We start from the raw sequence: 22620 nt of genomic DNA, 5'->3' as shown, positions 1-22620 counted from the left end.
TCCAGGATAGTATTTTGCCTCCTTGGTTCCAGGTCTAGGAAGTAACAGAGCAGCTGTAGGACATTCTTTTAGGGAAAGGTGAGGAACTAGAGGTTGTGGCACACATTGGCACCCATGACATAAATAGAAAGACCATTGGGTCCAAAATGTAAAATTTATTAATCCAGCCACTGAAAAGCAAGACCTCTAAGGCAGCAAGCTCATCAACCATTACTGTATCACAAACGAGTGAGGATAGAAATAGGAAGAATGAGTGAATGAACATGTGACTAAAAAAAGTTGTGGAAGGGAAGGCTTCAAACTTCTGGGGTATTCAGAACAGTTATGGCGTAAATGCTACCGGTACATGAAGGATGGATGGATCAGAAACGAAAAAAAGTGATAAATTGGAATGATGCAAAAAGAACTACTAGCATCAAATTACAGATTATTGTTGAAAGAGTGGGATCAAAAGATCTCTGGCAACCACCTGGAAACCGATGTCCATTTCAAGCCTATCAACTCCCACAGCTACCTCGAAAACACCTCCTCCCACCCACCTTCTGAAAAAATGCCATCCCCTATTCCCAATTCCTTCACCTTGGCCAAATCTGCTCCCAGGATGAGGCATTCCACTCCCTGACATCCCAGATGTCCTTGATTTTCAAGGACTGCAACTCCCCTCCACATTTCCCGCAACTCATCCATCACACCCCATCCCCGCAATAACAACCAAAACAGGACCCCCCTCATCCTCACGTACCATCCCACCAATCTTCAAATCCAACGCACCATCCTCCAACACTTCGGCCATCTATAATCCGACCCCACCACCAAAGACATTTTTCCATCCCCACCCTTGTCTGCCTTCCGGAGAGACCACTCTCTCCAGGACCCGCTTGTCCTCTCCACACTTCTCACCAGCCCCACCAGCCCCAGCACTTTTCCCTGCAACTGCAGGAAGTGTCACACCTGCCCCCTACACCTCCCACCTCACCCCCATCCCAGGCCCCAAGAAGACCTTCCACATCAAACAGATGTTCACCTGAACATATGGTATACTGTATCCGCTGTTCCCGTTGTGGCCTCCTCTACATCGGGGAAACCAAGCGGAAGCTTGGGGGCCGCTTTGCGGAACACCTACGCTCAGTTCGCAACAAACAACTGCATCTTCCAGTCACGAACCATTTCAACTCCCCTCCCACTCTTCAGATGACATGTCCATGCTGGGCCTCCTGCAATGCCACAACGAGGCCACCCAAACGTTGCAGGAACAGCAACTCATATTTTGCTTGGGAACCCTGCAGCCCAATGGTATCAATGCAGACTTCACAAGCTTCAAAACATGCGCACCCCCCCCCCAACCGCATCCCAAAACCAGCCCGCTTGTCCCCTCCTCCCTAACATGTCCTTCCTCCCACCTCAAGCTCTACCCCCATCTCCTACCTACCAGCCTCATCCCGCCCCCTTGACCTGTCCATCCTCCCTGAACAGACCTATCCCCCACCAAACTCCTCACCTACAGTCACCTTTACTGGCTCCACCTCCACCTCTTTGACCTATCTCCTCTCCGCCTATCTTCTCCTTTATCCATCTTCGATCCGCCTCCCCCCCTTCCCTATTTCTTTTAGAATCCCATTCCCCTCCCCCATTTCTGAAGAAGGGTCTAGACCCAAAAAGCCAGCTTTCCTGCTCCTGTGATGCTGCTTGGCCCACTGTGTTCATCTGGCTCTACACCGTGTTACCTCAAAAAACTCTGATGTCTGAAGGGACCCAGTTGTTCTTGTCTGTAAGTCACTGAGATCTCGCCAGCGGGTGTAGCACACAATTTGGAAGGTAAACACACTGTATCACAAATGTAATTGAATATGGGAGCAAAGAAGTCAATTGCATCAAACATTGGTGAAGCCACAGCTATAATATTGTTTGCACTTCTGATCTCCTTATCTAAGGAAAGATATCGTGCTATAGAGGGAGTGCAGCAGAGCTTCACCAAACTAATGCCTGGGATGTTAGGAATGTCTAATGAGGAGAATTGCCTTGTCTTCTGTGGAAGAATGAGAGGCACTGTCGTCCAAACTTACAAAACTCTAAAAGGGATAAATGGGAATGGATGCACAAAAGGTGTTCTGCTGACTGTGGGATCTAGCACCAGGGACATGGACTCAAAATAAAAGAAAATCCATTTAGGATTGATATGAGGAGGAACACTTTCACTCAGAGTAAAGTGAATGCTTCAAATTCTATACCCCAGTGGGCTGCGAGCGCTCAGTCATTAAGAAAGTTCAAGATGGCGATTGATAGATTTCTATTTATTAATGGGACCAAGGAATATGAGGATAGTTTTGGAATTTGAAGTTGAGATAGATGATCAGCCATAATCTGGAATGGTGGAGGTGGCCCAACAGGTCTCCTGGTCCTGTTTTCCTATGTTCAAAGGTGACCTGGCCAGACATGGTAGACAAGGTTTACTATCAGGATTTGTGCTGCCTCAACAAAATGGGATTAATGGAACATTGTTTGCAGTTTCATTTAAGACCGCGTACTTTTCTCTTCTTTCAGTTGATCTCCAGGTTACCAACTTTAACTGCACTTTGCAACCTGCACACTGACAAACTCCAGGCATTCAAGCTGTTGCACCCAGAGACAGCCAACAGCCTGTTTCCTCCTCTCTATAAGGAGCTCTTTAATCCGGACTCTTCGACTATCCCCAAGTGACGGTTGTGGCCGGCACATGCCGCCATGCTTGCAATAAAGCTCTCTTTGGAAAAAGACATGTAAATTTAAGACTTCTAAATGAAAAAAAATTACTACTGCAACACTAGGAATGTCCTGCACTTAAATAGATTCTTTTTCACCGCTACCGATTAAAGAATGTAAATACTGCACCTGATACGGAGCTTTATGGAACCGATCAGACAATGTACAAAAGCTAAGTCATTCTACTTTTATCTGTTTTGGGGTAAGTTTTAACAATCAGATGCTGGTTAATACTGTTTTATAATTAGAACCGTGATTTTACAGTATTATTCCTTCTACTCATGGCTTGGATATGACTTAAGAGAATTCAGCCTATTGGGCTGAACTGTTTCTGTGTGTATTTTTTTTCATGTCTTTTGTTGGGTCTTGCAATTTTAGTTTCGATGTTTTCGAAGATGTCACAGTTCCAACATATATACGGATGAAAGTATATATCTGGAAAATATGTGGAAGGAGAAAAGGACATAAACAAAAGCCTTGTCTGGATTGTCGGGAAATTGAGTGTGGATTCTAGTATATTCTATGTAAAGATGGTTTTAAGGATTTGTTTCTTGGAAATGTAAACTTCAGATTTTTACAAAAAGCCCTAGTTTTCCACATTAAGCTATATTTTTATGTATAAAGTTGCACAGAATGACAAAAAAACACAAATCAAAAAAGGTAGTATTTGGCCTTTTTAGCTGAAATGACAACAACCAAGTAATTTCTGTTCCAAAATCTTGTGTTGGAAGCTGTAATGGTCTTTTTTTACTAACAGTTTGAGTCTCAGTGTTTCAGGCAGTAGCTGGTATTAAAGTGACATGGATCTACAAGGAAAGGTTTTTAGCACATATCTTCATCACTCCATAACAGAACTGTCAGTCAGTGAGGGACATGATAACCCCATTCATACTTTGATATTGCAAATCCCTCTCACTTGTTTTTCATTGAAGGCCTATTTTTGTTCTCAAAATTTTTATATTTAAAATATCAAGAAGCACTATTTGATTTATTGGTGTACTTAGACTGAACATAAAATACTGGATGTTAATATTCTGTTCTAAACATTACAATTTATTTCAGCTTGTTTTATAGCTGTGCTAATGCTCTTAACCTCATTCCAGTTTCAACTGCCAAAATAGTCATTATTTTAGGGGAAAAAAAGCCCGATAATGCAACTAGTTTCAGTTGGAAATGGATTTTGATTGTTCAACGCCAGCATGAAGGAGTTTCTTGGTGCTCGGCGAACAGTAGCCCTTTTTCTTTCTAAATGCAGTGTAGTCACCAGCAAACAAGCCTATATGTTTGTCCTGTAAAAATCGTCATATGCATTACTGGAAAAAATATTTTACTTCGAATGCTCCTTGTCCTTTATCAAATTCATAATGGGGAAAAAAGGGTGCAGTTATGATGTCTGCTCTGCCAGTAATGGAATTTTTTTAAATCTATTAACCTTAAAAAAACTAATGTCTACATATCAAACAGACCCAAAACCAGGAAGATTGAATCTATACATTTCATAGCCACAAATTTAATTATTAGCCTTTGCGATCGACGTGCAGGAAAGCTTGTGTGCAATGTAATGATTTACTTGCAGTTCTTTTACATTTTTGAAACTTAAAAAATTATTTTTAAAACTAGAAGTTGAGCAGAAAAGTGGTTCTATTATTTATTGTTGTATTCTAGCAAATCAATAACTGGTGGGGTGCATGGTTTAATTTCCTATGATTGGTGGGGGGAAAAGCAGCAGCCGTGACAATTGTGTCTAGATGACATCTTCCAAAGCAAACCTTTTAGGGCAGACTTAGCATTCTTTGAAATAATGCTTTCATTTGTAAACCCAGGAAAGCAAACAGTTGGCAAAACTATAAATGAGAGGGAGAGAAAATGATTACAGTTTGTCAGTAAAACATATAACTCAAGTGACCCTGATAGCTCAAAGTGCTATTGAATCGTACAGATGTGAATGACCTAAATTCAATCCTTGGTGTCTGTGCTGTATAAGATGATCTCAGTCAGAGCAGCATGCATTTGATGCATTATTCTTGGGCTAAGCTAGTTTTTTAAAAAAAAAAGTCTTTGTATTACTCATATCCCTGATTCTTGTTCAGTAATGCCAGCTGAAAAACACGTGCAGTTGTTCAACGAAGAAAATGTTCTCACTTGATGACAACACCTTCCATGTACTAACAATCTATTCATACCAGCTGCATAGGCACCGATGTAAAGGATGGCCAAAGCAGTGGAGAGCCGCCCTAGTATAACATACCACCATCAGGAAAGATGGGAAGAAAACTGAAGGTTTAAATTTTGTAGGCTCAAGATAAACTCGCCATTTTTGTAAGGCACAATTGCTTTTAAACAAGATCTGTTGAATTAATTTATGAATAGCATTGCAGGGAAGCAACTTTTCAGCTTTTCCAATTGCCTTCCACAGTCACCACTTAGTCTCAACATTAAGTGCATAAAGGGGAAGACCAAGTTGAAAAAAAAACACTTGAGTGTTACTTTGCTGCAATAGTGCCTTCCACATGGTGCAGAAATGTAAAACCAATGTTATACTGTGACATTTGAAGATAAAATCTCTTCTTCTTGATATCCAGCCCTTTCAATTTGACAAAAGAAAATCCCACTCTGTACTTTACAAAAATGCATGATATTTCCAATTTAGCTGTTACTGTTTGTTCTTTCTTCTCTCCTGGAATAAAAAGAAGCTTGCAAATTGTATTAAAATCTTGCAATCTCTAGCTGTAACTCTTCCGACATGTCCAGTATCTAAAATGAGCTAGGAGTTAGATATTTATTAGTACGCAGTCTGTATGAAATTGACAATTATATACTAACTTGCGCATTTTACCTGAGTTTCAAGGCATTTTTCCTAAGATGTTTTATTACATTTTAGTTACTATGTGAGATTTTTTGATTTGCTCACAGTACAACTGCCTCTTTATAGCTAGACAGCAGCCATTCTTTGCTCTCTGTTGCTATTACTGCTCTTTTCTGTATTCTGACTAGCCTTTCCCTAATCGTTTTATTATTACAAAACATCAGTCTGATTTCAAAATTAGAATGGTAACTGCTACTTTCGAAATTCTGATGGATATCCTAGACTCCATATAACAACCATTGCCAAAACTAAAGTATCAAAAACAATAGGAATAGTGGAATAAATTTCAATAGGAGTTCTCCAATGCCCTGAGAGGGATTGTAGATCAGAGAGGACTGTAACAGTGAAATAAATTTGGACATTGTCAATCTGATGCAACTGGCAGCTTTCAATGGTGCACCATCTTCCATGTCTTAGCAGTAATTTATATTTTCTGTATGTATTTGTGGGGTGGGGTGTATTTAATGTCCATTCTTAATTGCCCCATGAGCAATTTAGAGTCATGTACATTGCTTTGGATTTGGAGTCACATGTAGACTGCGCATAGTCAGGCTGGCAGACTTTCTTTCCTTAAAGACATTGATGAACCATCAGGGTTTTAATGACCATCGACAGTTGTTACAATGGCCGCTGACTTTTTATTCCAGATTTTTTTCATTGAATTCAAATTTCACTGTTTCCTGTTGAATTATTGAACCCACATTCCTGAATAATAACCTGAAATTCTGGACTACTAGTCCAGTGACATTACAACTAAAGCACCATCTCCCATTCAGGGGATCCATTGGGAATACTAGTTTGAACAACTTTTAAACAGTACACTTCTGCAGACGTAAGCGTGCTTCTAAAGTTAGATCAGTTAGTTAAACACACTACTCTGGCAAATTGGAGATTTTCTCTTCTTCTGATGTCTGTTGGCTTTGAAATTTCTCATTGGTGACACTAAATGTTAAGGCCAAACAAAAAAAAACTCTGATCTGTGAGATTTCGAAAACAATTCCTTTTAAATACAAAACATCGTAAGACAGGTTTTCCTGTTTCAGCATCTGGAGACTTTAGGAATAAAATACCTGCAAGGGAATCATCCAGTTTTCTTCCTATTCATTTAAATGGATATAGAATACAATGGGCTCCCTATCTGTCATCTAAACATCTCTCTAAACATTGTAAGTGACTAATTCAATTCAGTACAACAAAGAACAGAAAAATCTCCTCTGCGTTTTACTAGTCCATTTGTTTTCTAAAGACCTGTTTCTCAGCTTCTTACTGTTCTTTATTACTTGTGGCATTGCATACAAAATTCCACTAAACTTCTGCAATTCCAAGTTCGTGCTGCAGACTATTTGTGAGGAATTTTAGCAGAATTTGACTCCTCCAACAGGAGGAGAGATAGCAGCATTGTTCAAAGGTCTTGTTTTTAAATCCAAATCTGCACTCATAGAAAGACAGAAAAATTTCAAGCAATGATCCCAAATGTTCAAAACCTCTCTTCACAATAATTTATTCAAGTTGCCATCAAATTAAAGGGTCCATGCTGTTTGCAAAAAAAAAGTTATGGGAATACCAAACTTTGAACCATGAACACTAATCTTTCTGTGCTTTGACGACAACATCTTTAATATGGATAAGGAAAGCAACAAAAAGCATTTTAAATTTAAATCCTACTGAGTACAACCTACTTAGCACAACATACTGAGCACTGGTGCTGTCTTTATTTTTGTTTAACTTACCAGAGCAGCTTGGTTACTGTAATTTCTTTTATTAGTGAGGATCAAATTCCATATTTTGCAAAACATTAAGGAAGGACAGGAAATATTGTTCTATGACAATGTGAAAAAGGTATTCCTTCTGGTAGTATTTGCAATGCTACTGCACACAGCAACTGGAGTAATTCTTCTTTCAATAGAGCCAATGTGTTATCCAGGAGTTAAGCTTGATCACCAGGGTAGCCGAGTGCAAAATCTTAACTTTACTCTTTTGCGATACTTCGCAAATTCCTGTTTCAGAAGCTGCAAGATCTACTTTTTCACAATGTCTTTATTATTTCTAATAAATAAGTTTACATAAAAAAATGTTTAAAAGTAAGTAATAGATAGCATAACCAGTAGAAATAATGTCTTCACTAACAAATGCATTTTTTTAAAACTCAGACTCTTTATTTTAAGTTCTGATTGCAACCAGTACCTGTGCAAAGAAACCTGCAAATGCAAGTTTTTTTAATGATGAGGAGCAGGGCGAAAGAAAGAAACTAGATGTTCTGGTCTGAAAACAAAAACCTAAAATCTGATTCCCACCAGAGAATCAATCATAAGCACGAGGTACCTCCAATTCACAATGTTTCAGATTCAAGCCCCACATCAGGGGTTGAGTATGAAATTCAATGCTTGACCGTCTAGTCCAGGACTGGGGAAAGTGTTGCGCTATCAGTAGGGTTGACATTGCTGGAGATTTCTTCATGCTGACAACACTAATTGTTAGAGGTGCCATCTTACAATAAGTTATGAAACTGTGACAACATCTACTTGTTTGGGGAGATGCAAGAGTTCCCATGCCTCTAGTTTGAAGAGAAGAGCAGTTATCCCTGGAGTCCTGGCCAAAATGTATATCCCAAACAACATCATAAAACCAAATTGTCTGGTTTTGATCATACTGCTGTTTGCTGAGTGCATATTTACTGCTGCATTCATGCTGACACTTCAAAGGCATTTAATTGACTGTAGATGTCCTGTTTTCCATGAGTACAAATGTTGGTGACTGTTCAAGAGTTTCAAATAATGGAGAGAGCAGATTTAACAAAGTTGTGCGTGAGAAACTGATTTGAAGGAATACTTGGCTGCCGTGGGAAATGGCACAGTGATTCTGAGAAAGAAAAGGAAAAATAGTATTGTGTCAATTTATCCCTCACAGATTTCCCAGAGGTACATTTGCATCCATTTCAACAACTCTCCTGACAGTAGCAACATTTAAATCAAGAAAATTAATGAGCTTTTAATGGGCCAATCAGTGCTGACTTCCTCACAGTAGTGCAATGTTATGGGTGAAAGCATCAGCCTTCCCTCACCCTGTGTTAGAATCATGGCAATTCAGTGGAATCATTTGGAAATATCTGAAAAATGCTGCAGCTGAAATGACAAGGATGCTGTCTTGCTGCTTCAGAGACTTGCCATTTCATTAGGATCTCAAGGAAACTGATCCTTCCATCAGTGCTGCTCCTTTGGTAATGTGGCAGCCTTGCATGACTTCATACTCCTTGAATTTCAGCAATGTTCTTGCTGGCGAGACAGTAGAGTCTGCTGGTCCATGGCAACAGTCCATAATGTGTCAAACTCCTCCCTCCAGTATCCAACCACCATTTTTTTAAATTGGACAACAAGCTTAGAGGCAGTCAAGTAAGGATTTTGCCATTAGGCACGCAGTTGCCTTGAGCAGGGGCAGGATCTGAGCATAATTTCAAAACTTGAGAATGATCTAAGTATAGAAGCTTCCAGTCTAAGGTCTCATATGGTGCAAAAGCAGAAGGTGCTGAAGAAACTCAGCATGTCTGACAGCATCTTTGGAGAGAAGGAAAATTAATAAATTATGTTCAATATGACTCCTCTTCAGACACCTAAAACAGAGACACTGTAGAAAGCATGAGATTGGAAAGTTGCCCTCTGAAATATTTGTTTTAAGCTTAGAGTATTATACCACTGGCTAGATATTTCAGTCAGTTTGTCATTGACAGAAATTGTACATCGAAACAATAATATTTTGAACATGGATTAGCAAGGCCACCAACATTAATGGAACTAAAAATCAGAGTGTAAAATAGGATGTTGATTCCTTACTGCCTATTTTCCATTGATGCACAGTCAGAGTCTACCACAAGAATTTAGCCCTGTAACAATTTTCTGGCTGACAGTAAGCTGGAGAGTAAAGCAATGTGTGACACTGCTATATGAACTTCTCCTTGGAATTGAAAATTGGTTTACAAGATTTTTATTTTGGCCAGTAGAGGGTGGCAGATCTCTATCAACAAAATTAACCAGCAGTGAACTGATTGTTTTAACTTGCTTACCTGCAGGACAAAACTGCACCAATGATGGCAACAATGCAAAGTCATAATGAAAATAAGCATTCAAACCTGTTTTGTATATAAATCTGTCGCAACCTGTGCTTAAATTTTTACAATATTTTGAAACACTTCGGATACATTTTGATATATTTGTCACAGTTACACTTTTAACGTCTTTTGGGAGGAAAATATTTTTGTAAAATTAGTTTAACCTTCTTCCTACTAAGGCAGTAGGAAATTTGTAAATTGCTGAACTATGTTAAAGGGAAAATATATTTTATTTCCAGATCATTTAACATAAAAGTGAGGTAGTTTTCTTTGTTCCCGTTGCAAAGCTTTTAGCACTTAATTGTATAGTTGTGATATCGTGGGGTAAAATTGTAAATATAATTTATCGAGGATGGATGCATGCAATGTGATTTTCTCCTGCCTCTGATGGTTTGTATATAACTATGTGGAAGCACAGTGACATTTTATAGGTTATCGTTTTGTACATCTGAAGTTCTCTTTTCAAACCATCTCCCTATACAGGGTATTGAATTTTATAAGACATTTACAGCCATTTTGTATGAATGTAGGTTCAATAATTTTGTTTTTACAAGTTGTGAACTTAAAGGGACTTGGTAGCAAAATGCATTTTGCATACTGTCCCTTTGTTTCAAACTAATGGGGTGAGTTTGTCTTCAAACCAGTGGCTGTAATGATCATACATGGAGTAGTCAATGATCTAAAATCAGTTCGTATCAACTATGAATCCCTCATCAAAAGCTCACCATCATTCCTATTTACATTGATCAAGGTGGGGTAGAAATGGAAAACAAATGGATTAGGGTGTTTGACTTGCAAACTGAAAGTATTTCCTTCAAACATTTAAAATGTGAGAAATAAAGAACCCCTATTGGTATTTTTAAAAATTTTGGAACTATTTCATATCGAAAGTTTTAATTTGCCAATTTGAAATCTGGTGTGTGAGAGCATATGTGACCTAAAATAGATTAGTTTCACACTCAACATTAGATATGTCATAAAGTTAAGGTTTTTAAATTTATGCGTGTTGGCAGTATTCTGGTTACACTAAACATTGTCTGTTGAGATGGGTAGGTAATGTGCCTCACCTTGGTGTGAGTAGAAGGAATTTTATTTTGATGTGCTATGCCTAATAAAATCATGAAGCTATTTATAAAGGATTGGTCTGCAAGTTCGTTAGGCATAGCGTAGAGTGGAACTCTTTCCCCATGATGATTATCTAAGCGTTTTTGCAAATAGTTGTGATGTGGGACATTAGCGCAAAGTGGACAATGTTGATTCTGCCACTATTTTGCATCTTTTTCACTTCTTATTTTCATTGAAGTACAGTAAGAGGGGGTAAGAATGGTGTGAGATGTAGAATAAGCAGCCAAATCAATTATATGTATGCATATATTTAATGTCCAAAATTGTGATTTCCTGCAGTAAAATGATAATATCACTTGCTGGATTAATGGATTCACTTGATACATGTCTCACCCTGTGGATGATAGAGTTGGACAATGTTCTGGATACTGTCATTGAGTGGAGAAATAAGAATTTTATAATTCCTTACTATCATCATTAATCTTCCTAGGCTCAAGCATGAACGAAATATCAATAAATTCCAAGTACAATACCTTCATTTCTTAATCAAGATAACATTGTACACATTTAATTCAGGATATAGTTTATATCCACTAAACGAAAGGAAGGATTGTTTGTTTGATTCTGACCATTAGGTGAGAGTGTGCAGCTCAAGAATATTAATAATATTTATTTATTATATGTTATTGTGAGGTTATAAGTGAACCATAAGAAAATTAATAACTTTATTACTGCTATGAGTTGAAACAGGAAAAAAAAATTGGACTATTTGCCCACCTCTGAATGGCCAGTGTTTAAACCAAGCAGTTTTAAGCCAACATTCAGGAGTACCCTTACGCCTAGTATACCTGATTGTTAGTACTTGAAAAATAGATGCACTTTTTATGACCCAGGCCCTTGTTTTTCTTTATTTTGTGATGTGGTGTTTTGCTAATGAAACGGGTCATAAGAAAATACTAGAGAGAGCTGAACAATCTGAAACGTTACCTATTCCCAGTCAATCTATATCTAGGACTACCTGCCCAAAAATGGAATCCCATATAGGTGGTGGGTGGTAATTAATGGAGATGACAAGGGGTCCCACCAGCTGTCTAGAGAGTCAGTGAAAGCTCTGTGTCACGTCTTTAGGGAAGATCCACCACATTAGGTCCCATTAGACAGTGGCAGGCCTTCTGCAGGAGTAAGAACATAAGGGCAGTAGTCCCACAAGCTAAAATGTACAGAGCTCTATTGAATAGCAATGTCACTGAAAAAGGGGTTTGCTGCTGCCAGTACAATACACACTTGAGACCTAGTATCATTGCTAGCTCCTAGGTCAGAGGGGTGAGTTAACATTGTACTGGGAGGTTGGCAGTGAGGGTGGGAGCTGGATTTCATCTGGCTCCCCCAGTTCGAATGCTGGGTCTTTTGATGAAGCACTGAGTGCCTTTGAATGAGAGATCCTCATCAAACTACACCATGTGTATTCTCTACATGGTGAGCCCTCTACCCATCTCTGGGTTAATACTACAGTGGTCACAGGAAGCTAATTGTTTTCATTTTGTGGACTTATTCAGACTGGAGACAGGAAGCCAGTATGGTTTTCCCTGCCTGATTATGTAACCCACTGTCAAACTTGTCACTGAGATGGGAATTCATTTCAACCCTTTACATACATGGCAACCTGCTAAAAGGTGCATGCATCTCATAGGACTTATCATACAAACAGGCTGGTTCAAGCTAGAATTTGAATTTGTTCAGTTGCAGTTGTACTCTCGAATTCAGAAGCTTCGTTTGTCAGTATTTTGAGCTGAATCTGAAGTATGAGAGTGTTGTTTGGATGGATTTCTGCCTTATAGCCTATTGAGTTTTCGCACTGGATTTTACTCATCTGCCACCTATCTTTCCCTGAGGTGTCCCTTGCATCCATTTCAAACCAAACTTACCATGTTCCAGTCTCAAAACAACTCATTACTCTGCAGATATCCCAGAATTCGCGATCATTCCTTGAACCCATGCCATCTTAACTTGTGTTGTGCACCTAGACAAGCACTACCAGTCCATATCTACACAGCACAGTTCCTGATATTTTCCTCAGAAATGCCAGACAAATGGATATCTTTGCCCTGTTTTGTTGGTAGGGACCTGGAAGACTTGCTGGAAGGAGTGATACACACACAGGACTCCTCCTTTCCAGGACCAGAAGTGACGGCTATGACACCAGCCTGGTCAGACATTGCTACCTGGCAGAATGTCTAGCACTGTATGATGAAGGTCAATCTCCTTCTTCACTTCACAAATATCAGCTCCACCAGCTTGTCTCTGATACCTCCCCTCCTGTCTATCTCACCTCCCAATAAGACTCACATTCTACCACTCTTACCATTGCCCACAATGTCTTCTCTCACTTGTTGTCACCCCCAACACCACTAATCATGCATGTCCTCTGCGCTACCTACTTACTCACTCGGGACATCGTACCACCTGTACCAAGAGTAACATCAGTGTCACCCACTTTCAATTCCCATAATACCTGCCTGTCTTTCAATCCAGGTGGAAAACAGCCCACAAGAGAGCAATAAGATTCAAGACAGGAAGCAAATTGCCTGACTTTCAGTTCCTTACCCCTTATTTGGAGAGCATCCTGACTTTGACCGCCCCAAATGGTTGGCTGACCATTTTCAAGCCCCTGAATTAACCTGAGAGATTTTCCTTGACTTACTGTGGGAGCACCTACTGAAATAAAGACTGTTTCCCCTTGACTTGACTGCAGCCTGCTGACAACCATTCCTGGATTTATATCTGCACTAAACAGCAAGGCAATCCAGAAGTCATGTGAGTCTGGTATCTCTGACTGGGAGGGAGAAAACAAAAATCACAAAAAAAAGGAAAGCAAGGCAATGCAAGATAGGGAGCACCCAGGTGGATTTACAGTGAGTGTGCACTATGAGTGAGTGAAGAGCTTGGAGATGCAGCTCGGTCTGGTCCTTGAGCTGGGTGCATATGTCTGAATGTAAAGCGCCCTAGCCACAGCATTACAATGGTAGTTTCTGGAGCAGCCAAGTTGCAGCATTAAAGTGCAAAAGCGTCCTGTAGGTGAATCAGAGATTTGGCGTGAGGGTTCTTAGAGACTGACACACATCAGGTGTCAGTATATGACTAATCCACTTTTTGCACCAAAGGTGAAACAGTAATAAATGCATTTTACTTTTGAATGTTGTTGCCCTAATTCATTTAAGATTATATGAGTTCTCTTGTCCGAATGAGCTAGCACAGTAAGCCTAGACCCTTCAAAACATCAGCTCTCCTGCTCCTCTGATGCTGCTTGGCCTGCTGTGTTCATCCAGCTCTACACCTTGTTATCTCAGATTCTCCAGCATCTGCAATTCCTACTATCTCTGAGCTAGCACAGTATGCTGTTTACCTCTTGCAGTATTCTTCAATGTCACAGTGATCATGACAGCTTTTAAAAAAAGATTAAAAACTGCTGTTGAAGCAAAACAAACCTTGTTGTCCCCTAAAGAGCAATCCCTCTTAGCTCAACTGTAAAAATACACTTTGCAACAGCGTTTGAAAAATGTGACAGATTATTGACCAGTTTTGCACCTGTGGAGTAATTTCGGATGCACAAAGACAAATTCAGCACTGTAATCTGGAAGTCAGATCTGCACTAAGATAGGAGGAGGTTTGAGAGTATTTCCAGGATGGAGACAGTGCTTGTCAGACAATTGTACAGCAATGCAAAGTCAAATTTTGAGGTGATCTATAAAGTGAAGATTTTACAGTTGATTTTGAATCACTTTAACTTAGTGCTGAATTTGACTCTGTTTGAAAGTCAGCAGTTTGATGTGCATTGAGGGGACAATGAGCAATGCTAGATTCATGACTGCATGACTAAACAGGGCTCATGCGTTACTGGACATAGAGCAATGAAAGAGGTGGCAACTCCTACATCAGACTCACGACATTAGCTCTTTAAGATTGCGAACAAAACATTGTATTTGTAGAAATATCTCACCTAAGAAAATGCAGTAAATAGAATAAACAATGACCAGATTGTCTATCACCACTGGTGTACAAAATTTCAAAGGTGTAATGGTTAAGATTGATTTTGTGGCTTGATTTTAAGTATAAACGAGTGTCTTTTGGACTTTGCATAATCGTCCGGTTAATGACAATCACTGTTGGATGCAGTTATTGTACTGTTTGCCACTCAGGGATCGTAAGCGTCAGAGGAAAGGTTTGGAATGCATAATGTCTGAGGTGAAAAATATCTCCCAACAAGGCTTTCAGTTCTGAGAGACATTGGGCGTAGGGGCCCGATTTTAGGATACATTATATTATTTTGCACAACGGAAATCCTTCAGAATAATTGAATGCATCTTAAATGATTTAAAGAGAGAAGCAATGACAATTAGAAAGTCAAAATAAAAAGTAAGGCGATAAAACAGACAATCTGAAAGATGGGTTAATGTTTCAGTTGGAACCCATCGTCAATAGTGTCAATCTAGCTTCCCTTTTTGATCCTTATTAAAGCGTTAATACAATTTCAAAATGAAAAGTTACAGAAGTGTTAAGTGGCAGGGTTGATTTTTGTGACTTTTTGTCCCAATGAGTGCCCACTCAATTATTCAATTGCTACTAAGTCCAGCAAGAACCCAGGGCATTAGTTATTATACCAGTCCTCAGCTATGAGCAATAAGAGGGTATATAGTAACGTATTTCACATGATATGTCAATCAGGGTTAAGCCTGACGAGGTCAGCATTCATAATTCATACTCCAACATTTCAATTCAGAAACTTACCAGCCTCTTGTTTCAGGAAAGTTCCTGTGTTCATCAAATTGACTTTTACCAATTTACTAATTGATATAATTTGACCTTAGTTGGTCAGGCAGCATCTGGGGAGTAATGTAGAGAGTCAGTTTTTGAAATGGATGATCTTGTCAGAAGTGTGGACTTGTTATTAAAATATCTGAATAGATCTGATGAAGAGACCTTCAAAGTATATAAATTAATCCAAATTGAAATATTCAGAAATGATTTCAACCCCCCCATCCCCACACCACCCCCCAATCCACGTTGCCTCGTGTAGCACAAAGAGGGAGAATTGGCAACATTTCTATTCTGTTCATGACCATGTATGCACACTGCAAATAGAAATATGTATATCCCATAACTCTTCAAGCTGGCAGTAGGTGTTATGATTCTCCAGTGGTCTGTGTGTGAATTGTCTAGGTTTGCCTATCTGATCAAGTAGGCAGGACCACAGGCCTGAAACGTCAGCTTTTGTGCTCCTAAGATGCTGCTTGACCTGCTGTGTTCGTCCAGCTCCACACTTCATTATCCCCAGTATTTGATTAGTTGGGTCCTGAAGAGTAAACTACGTTACCAAATTGCATTCTGAACCTTTTCATAGAGTGCAACATGTCTATGTTTTAAAAAAAAAACATGGGGATCGAAAGACTGCAAAAACTTTATACATTCACTATAATTTGTTCATGCCAGAGTTAAACTAATTCTCATTTTTAAGTACAATCTAATTGACTTTCGGCGAGATAATGCTGAAATAATCTATTTTCAAATCTTGCAATGACTGCAGAGAAGAATTTCCTATGTGCAGACTAAAATTTAGTAAATAAGGTTTGGTATATATTCCATTGTCTTCGTGTGTCACAAACAAAGAAAGGCTTCTATTGAAGTTTAGAATTCCAAATATAAAATAGATATAGTAAGCAATAATCTAAGGCATTTGTTTGGTGAAAGAATCTGCCGCATAACTGTAGAAAACACAAGGTTCATTTTGCATGCTGCTCCTTTACAATGTACAAAAATTCTGGTCATTGTCTTCTATATATTTGTTGAACCTGTATTTGATAAAGCTGTCGCCTCAATTTATTGCTGTAGCTCTCTATCCACTCTGTGAATAGATCCTATAATAGTACAGACTAGTAGTTCAAACTGGCGTCCGGCTTTGTAATTTTCTTATGAACAAGAACTCATTTTCTGAATAATTAAGAGACAGGGCGAGGTATAGTAGTGCAATCTCCTCTCCTGTGATAAACATTTTTTGTATGAGAAATCTGATTGTAATTAGGATATTGTGGGCTTTTCTACTATTAGGATTTTTTTCAATAAATGACAAACAAATCCACTGACAGGACTGTCCATCTTAACTTATACGTCCCAAAGAGTTTTTAAAAAATGAATGTTAATAATAATTATGCAAAGGATTTGGGAAATCACTAAAAATTATGAGTAAGCTGGCAGTTGTTTCTCAGTCCTTTGAGGTTCAGTCTGTATATACTTATAACTCTTCACAACATTCACCCCAGTGCTGAGCATCTGTTTACTTTTTATGAATAAACATTAAGATTCTGGAGTTGGCAGCATGTCCTGTATTACTTTGAAAGCTTTCTTCTATCTTGAGTGCCATAAATCACAATAATGAAGATGTCTGAGAGGTATGGAATGTATTCAGCACAAATGTTGTACACAAAAGCAACAGGCAGTCTCAGGATGCCATTATGTACATAAAGTGAATTTTTCATATTTCTACTGTTCATGCCACAAAATAGTGGATCATGGAATTTCACTGATCTGCCCATTCACTGTTCATTGTTGTCCTTGAAAAATCACAGTTCATTGACGTGCTGTGCTAAATGAACATACTGAATATAGCTATGAGGTGGTTCTCTTTGGATGAAACAAAATCATATTGTTTCAGAAATTTCATGTTCAGTTGCATTGCTTTCCTAATGTGTTTTAAAATCTCCTGTGATTTCCATGACTACTGGTGCATCATACTTAATAATTTCTGAATGACCAAGGTAGCACCTCAGTACCATTCCATAATTAAAACCAGACTGTGGGATTTTCCTTTTTACTAAATATTATGACCAACTGTCAGCATTTTATTTTCTGTTCTGGTATTGCAACCCTGTTAATGGCCATGAAAACATGAATATTTGTAATGATTACTAAGAGGTTGTGTTTAAATAAACTTGATTGTAATAGTATGATACTACATTAACTATTACAGAATAGATAGGAATATAAACAATTAAAACTAAACAGAATTTATGTTCCATTTTAAAAATAGCTAAATTATTAATCTTTGAAAATCATCTACAATCCTTACTTTGGGTTTCTTATGGTAGCTGAACTATGTTAATATTAAAAACTGATTCACATCATAGGATCCCTTAAAGAAATTTGAGACAATCGGAAATGTTCACTAGTTTAGTGAAAGTAATATTTTCCTACTCTTTTCAGCTATGCTAGTGATATTGCACTATGGGCCTTTGAACTTTACCTAGGCTTCTCAATACAAGAAAAGAAAAAAAGATAGTGACATTTTAATATACATAGAAAAATGACCATGTACGAATCAGGAAAGTTCATTTCACTTATCCTTGCCACAGATCTTAAATGTTAATGAGAATGAGTTGGAAGGAGTCTGAAGAGTTTGTATTCAAAGCCTTTGCTATGGAGACTTCCGAGAAATCCTAATGCACTGGGGGAAGGCACTGTAAGAGTTCAGTCTTCTGTTTTCTTGTATATATTACAAAAAAAAACTTTGGTTTGTTCTGTTAAGTAAACTGCAAATACTTTGAAAAGTTTTAAGTTACCTTGTATTTGAAAATATTGGCATTTTGAATTCTGTAAGCAGAATAGTTTGACAATAGTAGAAGTCTTTTTAATGCACATTAAATATTTCTGAATGTTTACTGTAAATGACAATCTATGTTTATGTTCCTTTAATGAAGAATGAAGAGTAAAGACAATAAAATGTATAATAAATCATTCTAAAATTAGTTGTGTCTTTTTATATGGAAAATGCAAAGTGTCTCTAAAGTACCTAAAACTCCAGGTTATCATTTAGCATTAAAAAATTGGCCTATTCATCTAAACTGGCTGTTAAACAAGAACATGGGAACAAGAGTAAGCTAGTCAGCCCCAAGAGCTTGTTGCACCACTCAGTGAGTTCGTAGCTGATCTGTATCCCAATTCCATCCATCTGCCTAGTTTCCATGGGCGAGAAATTAGACTGATTAGCACCCCTAGATCTAAAATGGCATCTCCAACAGATGTGGGGCATATCCTGCAGACATGTTATATTGCCATATCCAATGTCATACCTGTCACAAGTGTAACAATGCATGATTGTATTCATTGAAGTATCAATGCAAAGTCACAGAGATTAAGTCACATATTCAGATTGAGGGTATACACCATTGTGTTGTGTGGCATTATATGCTGAATGGGGCAGGTTTTAGCAGATGTAGCAACTCTAAATAGGGCGCAGCTACAACACTAGCAGATACTTTGCAAGTTTATGACTGTATTGAAGCAGAAGGATCTTTTGGTCACAAATAGAGGATAAACAGCATCCCAGATGCTCACAATCGAATGCAGGATAAGCAGCTCAAATAATGGAGGGTCCCAGAAAATCTGGGTTAGTTGGTCAACCTGAGTTCTACCCCAATGATCTTCTGTGTTCCGCAACAGTAAATGCTACCATCTTCTCTGCTCCCTCACACTCAATCTTGGCTACTGCCCACACTTCCTTCCAAAAATCACATTCACTATTGCATGTGATATCTCGATTCATTCACTTTCATCCACCCCATCCCCAGGCAACAAGACCTGCATGCTGGATCTGCACGCAGACCAGATATGCATCACTCCAGCCATTGGTGCTCAGCACTTTAAAGCAACATGGAGAGGAGGGAATGTCACCTCACTCCAATTCCCCTTCCTCACAAGAAGACAGGGCAGTGTCAGTAGACAACCAGCTGGAGGAGGAAACACGTGGAAGGCCTACCAGAAATCTCCTCCTTTCACTTCCACATTGCCAGCTGCTCTCAGCTCAGTGCAAGTTCAAGCGACAAAAGTACAACTGCCTGTGGGCAGGACACATGCAGTCTGCCTGTGCCCACTAGGCAGAAACACCCCAATGTCATCCAATCAAATCTCTGAAGTCAAAAGGCTCTATTGCAGGGCAGGCACCCTCCATTCCATCAATGCAGCCTGGTTCTGCACTGAGATTTAGTGGGAGGGAAAGGAAGAAGACCTTCTGAGGGCCCATTTCATCGTAAATACATTCTCACATTTCTATTTCTATTACACATTTGCACCTTGTTATCCCATAACTCAACTTTTGTTATGAATAGCCGGGTTTCAGTAATTCTGCTTGAAGTTCTTCCAATACCTGACGTTTGCTCAGAATGAAAAGTCTAGTTTCACAATGTGTTTGAATATTATAGTGCAGAAGTTTGGTGAGAAGACTCAACTAAGCGTTAAATTCAATCAGAATAAGAATTTTGTTCCCACATTTATCAGCAAGTATTCAATTCAATCCAAACTATAATGAAGGCAGGAAACTGCAGTCAGACTTCACAGAGTAAATCACGGACTCAGCCTCTAACTCTAGGTTACCCATCCCTCCCGCTGCTAACCACTGAAACTGACACCCCCATACTACCTCGCCTGTCCTCCACACAAACCATTACATTCCCTTCTTGGCTGCCCACCCCATTAACTGTAATTTTTGCCATGTCCCCACCCACCCATTTATTTAAGCATCTGCATCTCCACATCCACCTCAGCCACAGGCATATGACGTCACCACATCAGACGTGGAAGTGCATTGGCTCTCCATCAAAGCCAGGGTTGTGCTGATTGTTGATAGCTGAGCTCCTCCTGTGTGACCATGTTCCCTCCCATTCTCTATCGTACCCCGCTTTCAAAATTGTTATCCCATCTACATCACAGTGTGCTGCCTCCAGTCCCCACAGCAGAGTTCCCCAGATTACCTGCAGCAGCAGATGTCATTAATAATACCTTGTGACTTAGAGTGGACAGATCATCACATTTGATAGTCGCTCACCACTTGACTGACTTGGATGGACCGCTCCGAATGATCACCAACCAGACACTCAACTGATCTCTGTGCAGCTCCTGGCCTGGTCACAAGGAATCACAAGCACTGACTGTAGCCCAGTTCTGAATGTGAGTTTGCTCGCTGAGCTGGAAGGTTAGTTTTCAGACGTTTCATCACCTTTTTTTTAATTTGAAAAATATATACTTTATTCGTAAGATGTACAAAAAATAAAACATATTTACACACCTACCCAGTCATGCAAGCCGCTCCGGGTTACCCAGGGGGTACATACACCAGCTAAAGGAAAAAAAAGAAGGCAAAAAAACAAAGCAAAGAAAATACCCCGGCAGTCTTCACCCCGCACAGTCCCAGTTGGCCCCCTGACCAGTTGGGGAAGGCGCCAGCTGGGCCCAGTTACCAGATAGAGTTCTTTGTCCTATTCTGGACGAGGGGTTTCACACGGTGGTCTTTCCCCACCGCGCCTTGGCGGCGGCTGCCCCAAGCTTGAGCGCGTCCCTCAGCACGTAGTTCTGGACCTTGGAGTGCGCCAGTCTGCAACACTCGGTCAGGGTCAGTTCTTTCTGCTGGCAGACCAGCAAGTTGCGGGCAGACCAAAGAGCGTCTTTCACCGCATTGATGGTCCTCCAGGCGCAGTTGATGTTGGTCTCGGTGTGCATCCCCAGAAACAGCCCGTAGAGCACGGAGTCCTGCATCACGGAGCTGCTTGGGACGAACCTCGACAAATACCACTACATCCCCCTCCAGACCTCCTGCGCATAGGCACACTCCAGAAGGAGGTGATCGACAGTCTCGTCCCCCCCGCAGCCACCTCGAGGGCAGCGTGCAGTGGCGCAGAGATTCCGGTCATGCCCCTCTCACCGCCAGCCAAGCAATGTCCTTGTGCTTGTTTGAAAGTTCTGGCGATGAGGCATTCTGCCAAACGACTTTGGCAGTCCGTGTGGGGAACCACATGACGGGATCCACCCTCTCCTTTTCCCGAAGGGTCTCGAGGATACTATGTGCTGACCACTGCCTGATGGCCTTGTGGTCAAAGGTGTTTCCTTTCAAAAATTTCTCCACGAAGGACAGGTGGTACGGAACGGTCCAACTACTCGGAGCGTTCCGCGGCAACGAGGCCAGGCCCATCCTTCGCAACACCGGGGACAGGTAGAACCTCAGTAAGTAGTGACACTTGGTGTTTGCGTACTGAGGATCTACGCACAACTTGATGCAGCCGCACACAAAGGTAGCCATCAGGGCGAGGGTGGCGTTCGGTACGACTTTCCCCCATCTTCCAGGTCTTTGTACATGGTGTCCCTGCGGACCCGGTCCATCCTCGACCCCCAAATGAAGTGGAAGATGGCCCAGGTGACCGCAGCGGCGCAGGTCCAGGGAATAGGCCAGGCCTGCGCCACATACAACAGTACCGAAAGCCCCTCGCACCTGACAACCAGGTTCTTACCCGCGATGGAGGGGGACCGGAGCGTCCACCTGCCCAGCTTCTGCTTAAATTTGGTGATACACTCCTCCCAAGTCTCAGTGCACGCCCCAGCTCCACCAAACCAAACACCCAGCACCTTCAGGTAGTCTGTCCTGACGGTGAAGGGGATGAAGGAACGGTCGTCCCAGTTCCCGAAGAACATGACCTCGCTCTTACCCCTATTGACTTTGGCACCCGAGGCCAGTTCAAACTGGCCACAGATGTCCAATAGTCTACTCACCGACCGACGATCAGTGCAGAAGACGGCGACATCGTCCATGTACAGGGAGGTCTTGACCTGAAGGCCTCCGCTGCCTGGGATAGTCACGCCCTTCAGGCTCACGTCCTTCCTGATGGATGCGGCGAAGGGCTCCACACAGCACATGAACAAGGCAGGAGAGAGCGGGCAGCTCTGCCTGACTCCAGATCTAACAGGAAAACTGTCTGATTCCCACCCGTTGATCAAGACTGCGCTAACGATGTTGGTGTAGAGCAGCCGGATC

At 40.5% G+C, this 22620-nt stretch overlaps 1 protein-coding gene across 3 annotated transcripts in view; it reads left to right on the top strand.

Moving 5' to 3' along the window:
- Positions 1-18528, top strand: part of LOC125450957 (nuclear receptor ROR-beta) — a 276310-nt gene extending 257782 nt beyond the window's left edge. For all 3 annotated transcript variants that reach the window (XM_048527460.2, XM_048527459.2, XM_048527458.2), the window contains exon 10: positions 2542-18528. In XM_048527460.2, coding sequence (XP_048383417.1) covers positions 2542-2697 — 156 coding nt within the window. In that variant the 3' untranslated portion in view covers positions 2698-18528. The remainder of the gene's footprint in view (positions 1-2541) is intronic.
- Positions 18529-22620: the final 4092 nt, after the last annotated feature.

The sequence above is a fragment of the Stegostoma tigrinum genome, chromosome 3 (genome assembly GCF_030684315.1).
Source record: "Stegostoma tigrinum isolate sSteTig4 chromosome 3, sSteTig4.hap1, whole genome shotgun sequence".
Classification (NCBI taxonomy): domain Eukaryota; kingdom Metazoa; phylum Chordata; class Chondrichthyes; order Orectolobiformes; family Stegostomatidae; genus Stegostoma; species Stegostoma tigrinum.
This window is presented reverse-complemented; position numbering and strand designations above follow the sequence as displayed.